At 41.7% G+C, this 11,847-nt stretch overlaps 2 protein-coding genes across 3 annotated transcripts in view; both read left to right on the top strand.

The window, feature by feature from the left end:
* LOC133472108 (zinc finger protein 501-like) overlaps window positions 1–2,572 on the top strand; it is an 11,200-nt gene extending 8,628 nt beyond the window's left edge. The window contains exon 2 of the mRNA XM_061762498.1: window positions 1–2,572. This exon is cut by the window's left edge and continues 2,203 nt beyond it. The gene's annotated coding sequence lies outside the window, so the exon portion shown is untranslated.
* A 1,908-nt stretch (window positions 2,573–4,480) lies between these two features.
* LOC133472113 (gastrula zinc finger protein XlCGF8.2DB-like) lies at window positions 4,481–8,172 on the top strand. 2 transcript variants are annotated; one of them, XM_061762511.1, is made up of 2 exons: window positions 4,481–5,077; window positions 5,606–8,172. In XM_061762511.1, the coding sequence occupies exons 1-2, from the start codon at window positions 4,906–4,908 to the stop codon at window positions 6,517–6,519; spliced, it is 1,086 nt and encodes a 361-aa protein (XP_061618495.1). In that variant the 5' UTR covers window positions 4,481–4,905; the 3' UTR covers window positions 6,520–8,172. The 2 variants fall into 2 exon arrangements, with proteins under 2 accessions (XP_061618495.1, XP_061618490.1); XM_061762506.1 differs by having other exon boundaries at window positions 5,603–8,172.
* The last annotated feature ends 3,675 nt before the right edge of the window (window positions 8,173–11,847 follow it).

Here is an 11,847-nt window from a genome sequence, read left to right as displayed (position 1 = left end):
TTCAGGCTGGCTACGTGGTGACTCAAGAGACAATCAGGAGACTGATGAAAATACTGGACCCACATGGTATGCAACAGAGGCACCGGAGTCGGCTTCGCCGGCGTGTGTACCACAATCCGGCCCAGCAGTAATCCGCCATTAATGAGTCCGCAAAGAGTCACTTGCAGTTCGCAGGTTCTCGCGTGAGTTCGATGTGTCTCGATAACTCAGAAAAAAATTAGTCAGAAAAACAGGTGGGAAAAAAAATATTCAAAAAAAACAAAGCCCTCAAAAAAATTACTCAGAAAAACAGTTTTCTTTTTTTATCCAAGTGAATGCAATACGCTTCCGTAGACAATTAGATGCATGATAGGATCACCAAACATAATGGGTGACGTCACTGCTGAGTCCATTTTTTGTTTTTTTAATATATGTATAATTTTTGTTTGTGGTCACTCCTTTGTTCTTGCATGTAGAACGGCAGAGGTCACACACGACTCAGAAAAAGTTAGGGATGTTTGAAGTATGCTATGAAATTTCAGGATGAACCTAAAATTCACTCTACATGTACTTTACAAGTGAAATTAATTATACTTTCTTTAAAACTTTCAATGCACATGGCAAACTGCTCTATATTTCAGTACTTTTTGCACAACTTCTCTAACAAGGAGTTGAACGGCTAAATTCACAACAGGGCGGCACGGTGGCCGACTGGTTAGAGCGTCAGCCTCACAGTTCTGAGGTGCGGGGTTCAATCCCCGTCCCCGCCTGTGTGGAGTTTGCATGTTCTCCCCGTGCCTGCGTGGGTTTTCTCCGGGCACTCCGGTTTCCTCCCACATCCCAAAAACATGCATTAATTGGAGACTCTAAATTGCCCGTAGGCATGACTGTGAGTGCGAATGGTTGTTTGTTTCGATGTGCCCTGCGATTGGCTGGCAACCAGTTCAGGGTGTACCCCGCCTCCTGCCCGATGACAGCTGGGATAGGCTCCAGCACGCCCGCGACCCTAGTGAGGAGAAGCGGCTCAGAAAATGGATGGATGGATGGAATTCACAACAGATTCCGGTCTCTATTGCAACCTGCTGATGACACTGTGACACTTTCAGTTCAGTGACCACTTCCCTCTGAGCATATTCTGTTTGAAGCATCGCAATGGAGAGGTAGTGAAAAATTGAACAGTTGTACATCTGCAAAAGTTTAGAGAAGGTCAAATGAAGTTCACCTGTAAAGGTTATTGTGCATTTTAGGTTCATCCTGAAATTTCACTTGAAAGCCGAATATCCTAAGCATTTTGTGAGTAGTGTATGAGTAAGTACAAGAAAGTCTCAATTCTCAGAGACCTTCAAGTTCCAAGCAAAAATGTGTGGCAAAAATCATGTAAGTCGACTCCTTGCTAAATTTCAAGAAAGTCTAGTCAAGTCATTACTTAGGTTAAGCAAGTAATAAGTCAGACAACAGCTGACAGCAAGGTGTTGAAAGCAATTGTCACTGTCCAGCAATGCTTTATACATTGTCCAGATATTTGATAGCGGGATGCTATGGGGCAGTATCTCACTTTGCTTTGTTCATGGTGTGGCAAAAACAGAAAAATGCTGGATCTTCTGTTACAGCATCAATTCTGAGGAATATCTGTGTGAAACAGGCGTGGGGGTGTAACCTGTTATCTAACAAACACCATCCTGTTAATGTGCATGATAATTTAACATTCAAGATGTTTGTCATTTGAAAATGAAAATAGTAGTGTTCAACCAAATTATTATTAAGTCTCCCTTCAAATAATAATCATGATAATTGTAATACAGGTGGAACGGGGACGACTGGTTAAGAGCGTTTGCCTCACAGTTCCGAGGACCGGTATTCAAACCCTGGCCCCGCCTGTGTGGAGTTTGCATGTTCTCCCTGTGCCTCTGTGGGTTTTCTCTGGGCACTCTGGTTTCCACCCGCATCCCAAAAACATGCATGGTAGGTTAATTGACAACTCTAAATTGCCTGTAGGTGTGAATGTGAGTGCGAATGGTTGTTTGTTTGTTATGTGCCCTGCGATTGGATGGCAACCAGTTCAGGGTGTACCCCACCTCTTGCCCGAAGATAGCTGGGATAGGCTCCAGCACGCCCGCAACCCCAGTGAGGAGAAGCGGCTCAAAAAATGGATGGATGGATGGATAATTGTAATACAGTAATAATAATAGTGAACAGTAGAAACTGTATTATAAGAGTGTGATTGCACTTAAAATAGGCACAAAAATGTAAATACAAAAACAGAAATGCAAGGATTAATACAATATTGAGATGGAAGGGACATGAATTGCGCAAAAGATTTATTAAAAAAAAAAAAACCCAGACGTTGGTAAAAAACGTATCCCGAGTAAACACTTTTGATTTATCAGTTAATGGCGGGAGCATGCCACATTACATTGTCCCTTTCACGACTGAAGGCCTGGGACTGGAAGCATTGTCTTTCATGGAAAACTCCAGCAGCACCTACCACAGCGTATAAGTGTGCAAATGTTTGCATTAAAAAAAAATCTGTATGTAGTTATAAGTTTCATGTTACAACTGGAGGAACAATGTAAATAAATGCAGATCAATCTTCCAGCTGATCAGTCTTTTTTGTGTGCTTGATTTGAAATCTCTGTGGAAGACGAACTTATATTAGAATGTAAAACTATTATCTTACAAAGAGGATGAGATACAGTGTCGTACATAAAATAATACAAGACCAAAAAAAACATCTGGTGTCTTGGGGTTAAAAAAAAATCACTATACATATATAGTAACATTTGATGGTCAGTGCTACATAATAAAAAAAAAATGGTAAGCATGGCAAGAGATGTTTCATGAAGTTTTGGCTTTTCAAAGTAAGGTTTTTGACTGGGTTAGGGTTTCAAAGTTCGAACCCCATGCAGGACCGCACCGCATAAGGAAATATCATTGAGGCTTATCAATTATCTTTGTTGATCAAAAACTGCATTTTCCACCGTTTCTTATTGTATTCATGGGGAAAGTCGACACCGCCGACTTGGAAGAGAACTGCAGCTAACACCAACTGCCCTCATGTCTTCCCTCGCGACATCCATCTACCTTCTCTTTGGTCTTCCTCTAGCTCTCTTGCCTGGCAGCTCCATCCTCATCATCCTTCTACCAATATACTCACTATTTCTCCTCTGGACGTGTTCAAACCATCAAAGTCTGCTCTCTCTAACTTTGTCTCCAAAACATCGAACCTCGGCTGTCCCTCTGATGAGCTCATTTCTAATTTTATCCAACCTGGTCACTCCGAGAGCAAACCTCAACATCTTCATTTCCGCCACCTCCAGCTTCCTTCCTGTTGTCTTTTCAGTGCCACTGTCTCTAATCCGTACATCATGGCTGGCCTCACCACTGTTTTATAAACTTTGCCCTTCATACTAGCAGAGACTCTTCTGTCACATAACACACCTGACACCTTCCTCCAGCCGTTCCAACCTGCTTGGACTCGTTTCTTCACTTCCTGACCACACTCACCATTGCTCTGGACGGTTGACCCCAAATATTTAAAAGTCCTCCACCCTTGCTATCTCTTCTCCCTGTAGCCTCACTCTTCCCCCACCACCCCCCTCATTCATGCACATATATTCTGTCTTACTTCGGCTAATCTTCATTCCTCTGCTTTCCAGTGCATGCCTCCATCTTTCTAACTGTTCCTCCACCTGCTCCCTGCTTTCACTGCAGATCACAATGTCATCTGCAAACATCATGGTCCACGGGGATTCCAGTCTAACCTCATCTGTCAGCCTATCCATCACCACTGCAAACAGGAAGGGGCTCAGGGCTGATCCCTGATGCAGTCCCACCTCCACCTTAAATTCATCTGTCACACCTACAGCACACCTCACCGCTGTTCTGCTGCCCTCGTACATGTCCTGTATTATTCTAACATACTTCTCTGCCACTCCAGACTTCCGCATGCAGTACCACAATTCCTCTCTGGGTACTCTGTCATAGGTTTTCTCGAGATCTACAAAGACACAATGTAGCTCCTTCTGACCTTCTCTGTACTTTTCCATCAACATCCTCAAGGCAAATAATGCATCTGTGGTACTCTTTCTAGGCATGAAACCATAGTGTTGCTCGCAAATACTCACTTCTGTCCTGAGTAAAGCCTCCACTACTCTTTCCCATAACTTCATTGTGTGGCTCATCAACTTTATTCCTCTATAGTTCCCACAGCTCTGCACATCACCCTTAACCAGCACACTTTTCCTCCATTCCTCAGGCATCTTCTCACGCGCTAGAAATCTATTGAACAAGCTGGTCAAAAACTCCACAGCCACCTCTCCTAGATGCTTCCATACCGCCACAGGAATGTCATCAGGACCAACTGCCTTTCCATTTTTCATCCTCTTTAATGCCTTTCTAACTCCCCCCATACTAATAATTACTTCATGGTCCACCACAGTTGCCTCTTCTACTCTCCCTTCCCTCTCATTTTCCTTATTCATCAACTCCTGCAGCACACTTCCAAAACAGGGCGCGTGGGTTGCGCTCGAGTATAAAGGCAAACTACGCGTGGGACAGCCGCAGTGACGTCGGCGCGGTCGCAGTCCGGGCGAGTATAAAGAAGCCTTAAAGAGGCCTTTAAGTGACGCCTATATGCGTCGAGTTGTAGGATGAACAAGGTCGATTTAGTGCATTTTGAACAATCGGGGTTTCCGTAGCAAATAGTTCAGGTTGTTACAATCAAAAAATGGCGTTCCTATTAAATCAGCCCCTCTACCTTCGTTTGCTTGTGAAATTAAATCAGTACGTTTTTGTCAAGCAACAAAATCTATACTATTTATTATTCCTGTCAAGATAAACTGGCCTCGTTGTGCTTCTCAAGCCACCGAACAAAGAGACGCGGAAGTTAGCAGCACGTCGCTAAAGCTGAGCTCTGATCGTGTGAAAATGTGTAAAGTGGAAATGCTGAGAGCGTTGCTGAACCAGCGTTTAAGTGCGGTCGTGGAAGAAATATTTGTAGTGTTCGAAAGAACGATAGCGGAGTACGAGGAGGAACTTTCTCGAACAAAGGAAGAGAACCAGCGACAACGTCAACTCCTGGACGCTTGCAACAGAGCAGGTTTGTTAACTTATGAGAGATGTATCGACATTAAATAGAGTGGGAATATGGTACATTAGAGGGGGCGAGATATTAAATACTATTCAAAAAATATTTCAATGTCACACAAGATGTGTAAGAAAAGTTCAAAGACTGTTGTCACAAAAGATATATTTTAAACCCAAACTACTCTCATTCACTGTGGCCCAGCACGTCTACAAATACGCCCTGCGACGCTTGCTTCCTTCAGTGCGCAGAACAGATGAGAGTTGTAGCAGGATAACTCATTGTCAACCAAGGGAATGTAGTCAAATGCCCATCCTTAACCAGTGGTGCAATTTCTTTGACTTGTATCTTTCTGTGATGCGTGTCTTCTTTGGGGAGCAGAGTGCATGAAATGCTTTAACATCCAGACTTTCACATACAAACATATTGTACACTTAAGTACGGATATTCATAATTTTTGGAGGTTCCAGAACAATGTGTGACTTAACTGAGCAAGACATGACTTTTCCAAACCCTGAGTGCTTGTCTTCTTGTGTTCAGTAGATGTCGGTGAAGAAGTTCTCTCAACTGAGCAGCAAGAGTTGAGCTCCAGGGTGGAGCAGCAGGAACCAGAGTCCCCCCACGTTAAAGAGGAAGATGATGGTTACAACATAGGCCAGTTTCAAGGACCACAGGAGGATGAAATGCTATTGAATCATGTCATTGTAAAAAGTGAAGCTGAGGAGGAAGAAGGAGATGGATACTTCTGTGGAGGTTCCAAAGCAGACAGCCTCTTAGCGCCACTGTCAGATAGTGACGACACAACGTCACACTCTCCTGACACTGATGATGAACACTCGAAAGTTGATATGATATGTCACACAGAAATGGAACATCTTAAATGTTCTCAATGTGACAAAACGTTTGGCAGCAAGAGGAATCTCAAAAGACATATGAGATGTCACACAAGTGACAAACCCTTCATGTGCGCAGATTGCGGTAAAACATTCTCTATAAAGGGACATTTGATTAGACACACAAGAACACACACTGGAGAAAAACCTTTTTCCTGCTCAGTTTGTTGTCAGACATTCTCCCGAAAGGCTTCTCTAATGATACACACAAGGACACACACTGGTGAGAAACCTTTTTCATGTTCGGTATGTGGTAAAAGATTCCCTCACAGGTCAACTTGGATGCGACACACAAGAACACACAGCGGAGAAAAACCATACGCCTGCTCATTCTGCAACAAAAGATTCTCCCAAAATGAGTATTTGGTAGCGCACACCCGAACGCACACAGGAGAGAAACCATTTCCCTGCACAATCTGCCACACCAGTTTTCGCGATCGCTCAGCGTTGAGTAATCACATCAGAAGACACACGGAAGAGAAGCCATTTTCTTGCACAAGGTGCGACACCCGCTTCCGCGATCGTTCTGCGTTGAGGAAACACATGAGAACACATACTGGCTAGAGTGTTGCTGCTGAAGTGTGTGTGATTTAAAATGTCATAGGCTGTGTTTGGAATAATTCTCACCCATTCCCTACTGACTAATCACTATACAGCAGAGGTGTTAGGTAACGAAGTACAAATACTTCGCTAGGTATAAATTTTTTGTGTGTAGTTATTTTTCAACCTACTTTTTACCTCTACTCTGTACATTATCTAAAACAAAGTCGGTACTTTCTACTCCTTACACTTGAAAAAAGCCTCGTTCTATCGCATTTTGGATTACCGTAATTTCTCATGTATAATGCGAAGCCATGTAGAATAGGCACCCCCAAAGTTGACCTCCAAATTCTGGAAAATCCTTCTACCTATGTATAATGCATTTTTACAATGCATGATTTTGCTTCTACCCATATGATCAAATCATGAAGTATTATGTTTTTTTTCAAATAATTATTCTGAAGTTAAGCACTTTATTTGAACATGTAATACTTTTTTTATTTACTTGCTCTTATTTTGAAATTCGCAGCCCTACTTTTATTTATTAAATGAGAAAACACACAGTTGTGTTCATATGTTTGATTTCCCGGGCAGAATTTGTAAGATGGGTACAATTCTTTAAACCTGAAGGGCCAGGTGAAACACGTTTAGTTTTATTTTAATATGATTCAAATTAAAGTGTCAAGCATTTCAGAAAAGCATTATCATCAAACAAAACATAAACATAAAGAAATTAATGATGGTTGTTGTTCAGTCATCAGTCGTATTTAAAAGAACAACAACAATAGTTCACAAATTCTGTCTGGGTATGTACTTATGAGCACAACTGTACATATATGCAGTCATTGTACCCCTTTCATATCGGAATGAAAGTGTAGTCTACACCCTTTTCATAACCACTAGGGGGCGGTGTAATATAGGAATGAAAGTGTACAGCTTTTTCATAACCTCTAGATGCCGGGATACATCCATCCATCCATCCATCCATTTTCTGAGCCGCTTCCCCTCACTAGGGTCGCAGGCGTGCTGGAGCCTATCTCAGCTATCATCGGGCAGGAGGCGGGGTACACCCTGAACTGGTTGCCAGCCAATCGCAGGGCACATACAAACAAACAACCATTCGCAAATCGTCACACAAGGACATAGAGAGTTCATATACCAAGTACAGCCTAGCCCTGAAGATGTCCGTGGCAGAGAACTCAAACCAAAAGTCCAAATCGAGTACCAGCAGCAAAGAAGTTGATAGCCAGAAAGCCCAGCCAACCCTTGCACATCCCTGGCCGAATTTTTCAAAATGGTTGTTTGCCAAAACAACTTTTGAATGCGCTGCACTTAATGGCATTGTTTACTTTTGCATTACTTTTATACTTTAAGTTGTTTTGAAACCATCACATTTACAATTTTTCTTTAGTAAAAATCTTGAGTTGATACTTGAACTTCTAAAGAAGTCTTCTTAAACCTCAATATATATACTTCTAATTGAGTAATGAATGTGAATACCTTTGACACTTCTGCTATACAGTACAGGGATTGTTTGTACAGTAGTGGACTATGTAGTTTTTACTCATCCACGAATGAAAAATAGTTTGCAAACGCTACTTGCGGTGCCGTTAATTAGATTAGCTCAATGTCAGCTTGTGGACGTTCTGTAATAAATAATGAGCAAAAAAAAAAAAATCATAATACTGTCATCATATTGTTTTACAATGAGTGTATTTCACTGAATCAAATGGTAAATGGACTGCCCTTAAGCTACACTATCACAGTGCCCAAAGTGCTTTACAAAGCCTCATTCACCCATTCACACACACATTCATACACCAATGGGTGACTGCTGCCATGCAAGGCGCTGCCAGGCCCACTGGGATTACATTAGGGTTCAGTGTCTTGCCCAAGGACACTTTGACATGCGGACAGTTGGATCCGGGATTCGAACCGGCTACCCTTCGGTCACTGGAGGACCCAATCAATGCAAACAAAGCACTTTATGAACATTTGTATGATATCTCCCATTTCTCAGCCTTCAATTTTTGGGCTATGTTTTTTCTACATCTGCGCAATACATCATTGGATATACTGTATTTCTTTGTTAGTGACCATTATTTGTTCACTCTTCATGAGGGCACAATATAGGGGATAAACTATACATAATACACAATCGAACAGCACTACAAAATGGCAAACTCACTGTAGTGATTCCATTAATGTACATGTACACCATGTTACACAAAGTAGTTATAAAGAATTAGTATTAAAACAGGGACAGGAGAATATGTAAATACTCACCCATGTCAACATACATTTCCTGCAAGCCAGTGGATGGACATTTGTACATAGTGTATATTTGTTCTGCTATGATATGATGTGATGTATAAACCAGATTTATACTCCTTAAAAAGAACAATATTCTTTATGGAGGAAAATATTTAAAATGAATGAATAAATTATTGCAATGTTATCTCTTAGTATTATACAAAACTAGTACATGTACAGTGGATTAAAAAGTCATCACAGCCATGTTCAAATGCCTGTTTTTGTGATATAGAGACCAAGATGAAACTATTTCAACACTTCTTCCACCGTTAATGTGACCTGTAACCTTTACAACTCAAGTGAGAGAAAAATGAAATATTTTCAAAAGGGAAGTGAAAATAAACAACTGATACAGTGCCACCAGAAAGTATTCACACCCCTTCACGTTTTCCACATTTTGCAATGTTACTAACTTATTCTAAAGCTGATTTAAGTATATTTAAAAAACATCTACATTAAATATCCCACAATGACAAAGTAAACATATTTTGAGACAGTTGTGCAAATTTATTGAAAATGTAAACATGAAACAACTCAAATGAAGTTGAGACGTTGTGTTAAACATAAATAAAAACTGAATACAATGATTTGCAAATCATGGTCAACCTATATTTAATTGAATACACTACAAAGGCAAGATATTTGATGTTCAAACTTTCAAATCCACAAATTATTTGCACAGATTTTTAAAATCCACAAATATATCCGCGATTTACACGTTTTTGAAATTCACAAATATATCCGCGAAAACCTCCAGAGTGCTCAGAACCTCAGACTGGGCCGATGGATCACCTTCAAAAAAGACAATGACCATAAGCACACAGCTAAAATACCGAAGCAATGGCTTCAGAACAACTCCGTGACTGTTTTTGAATGGCCCAGCCAGAGCCCTGACTTAAACCCAATTGAGCATCTCTGGAAAGGCCTGAAAATGGCTGCCCACCAATGTTCACCATCCAACCTGACAGAACTGGAGAGGATTTGTGGGATATTTCAGTTTTTCTTTTTTAATAAATCTGCAAAAATGTCAACAATTCCATTTTTTCCTGTCAAATCTGGGGTGCTGTGTGTACATTAATGAGGAAAAAAATGAACTTAAATGATTTTAGCAAATGGCTGCGATATAACATCCAACATCCAAGAGTGAAAAATTTAAGGGAGTCTGAATACTTTCCGTACCCACTGTATATATATATCCATCCATCCATTTTCAACACTGCTTATCCGAGTTAGGGTCGCGGGACGCTGGAGCCTATCCCAGCTGACTTCGGGCGAAAGGCGGTCTACACCCTGAACTGGTCGCCAGTCAGTCGCAGGGCACATATAGACACGGACAACCATTCGCACTCACATTCACAACGTCACTGAGTGGAAACTGAACCCACTCTGCCTGCACCAAAGTCAGGCGAGTGTACCACGACACCATCAGTGACTCTGTGTGTGTGTGTGTGTGTGTGTATATATATATATATATATATAGCAGCCATGGTCAAATATAGTCCACCTTGCTCAGCCATGGTCAATGGGATTTCAGCAGGGTCGGACCACAGACTTGGATTCCTTTTAAAATGACTTGCAGTCAAGTCATCAACGGAGACAACAACACTGCCGCCTTGCGGATGGATTGAGGACCTTCCCACACCTATGATTTTTTTTCAACTTGAAACTGCATTACGTTTGTCTAAATTATAAATGTGCGTGCCCGCTGATCCACAAACACACTTCCAACAATTCACAATCGAAATTGCATATTTACAAATGATAAGTCTTGATAAATGGACACACAACATTAAAAAACACATGTAAGTCATGGATATATTCGGAGATATATTTGTGGATTTCAAAAACACGTGTGAATCGCGGATATAGTTGTGGATTTCAAAAACGTGCAAATAATGTGTGGATTTGAAAAACGTGTAAATCGCGGATATATTTGTGGATTTGAGAAACGTGTAAATTGCGGATATATTTGTGGATTTGAAAAACACACGTTTCAATCGTGGATATATTTGTGGATTTGAAAAAAACACGTGCAAATAATTTTGAGACATATCTCTCCCCATATTTACTCTGTACTGATAGGCTGTTACCCGTGCAGTGGCTGTGCACGGGTAACCAATCGAGTGGTGTTGTGGGCGGGACAATGCTGGAGACAGAAATCACAGACAGAGAGGCTCTGAGGCTGCATCAGAGCCAAAATAACCGAGGATTAAAATATCCGAGCGGCACGGTGTAAACTGGTTAGAGCGTCTGCCTCACAGTTCTAAGGACCGGGGTTCAATCCCCGGCCCCACCTGTGTGGGGTTTGCATGTTCTCCCCGTGCCTGCGTGGGTTTTCTCTGGGCACTCCGGTTTCCTCCCACATCCCAAAGACATGCATGGTAGGTTAATTGACGACTCTAAATTGCCCGTAGGTGTGAATGTGAGTGAAAATGGTTGTTTGTTTATATGTGCCCTGCGATTGGTTGGCAACCAATTCAGGGTGTACCCTGCCTCCTGCCCAATGATAGCTGGGATAGGCTCCAGCACGCCCGCGACCCTAGTGAAGAGAAGCGGCTCAGAAAATGGATGGATCGATGGATAAAATATCCGATGGGCCGTGGGATTAAAAAAAAGGCAGATGCCGAGATACACCAAAATGCCCAATATCGACCCGGATAATCAGCCCGACCCATAATGGGTCTATCACTACTTTATTTGGGGTTAGAGGCACTTTAAATGTTGGCAGGTGTGTACTATTTCCCATTTAAAATGAGTTTGAATGTGATTAGTTAATTCCGAACACGCCCAGCGATTGGCTGGCGACCAGTTCAGGGTCTACCCTGCCTCTCAGCCGAATATAGCTGAGACAGGCTCCAGCAAGACCGCGACCCTTGTAAGGAGAAGCTGTACAGAAAATGAATGAATGAATGAATAATCATTTCAATACCACAGGCACACATACACATTTTAATGCACTGTGTGATAAGTGTCATCTTTTCTCATCACTCACTGTTCTCGCTTGTGTGGAAAAAAAGCAGTGTCACTCAGAGCCCTAAT

The sequence above is a fragment of the Phyllopteryx taeniolatus genome, chromosome 2 (assembly GCF_024500385.1).
Source record: "Phyllopteryx taeniolatus isolate TA_2022b chromosome 2, UOR_Ptae_1.2, whole genome shotgun sequence".
Taxonomy (NCBI): domain Eukaryota; kingdom Metazoa; phylum Chordata; class Actinopteri; order Syngnathiformes; family Syngnathidae; genus Phyllopteryx; species Phyllopteryx taeniolatus.
This window is presented reverse-complemented; position numbering and strand designations above follow the sequence as displayed.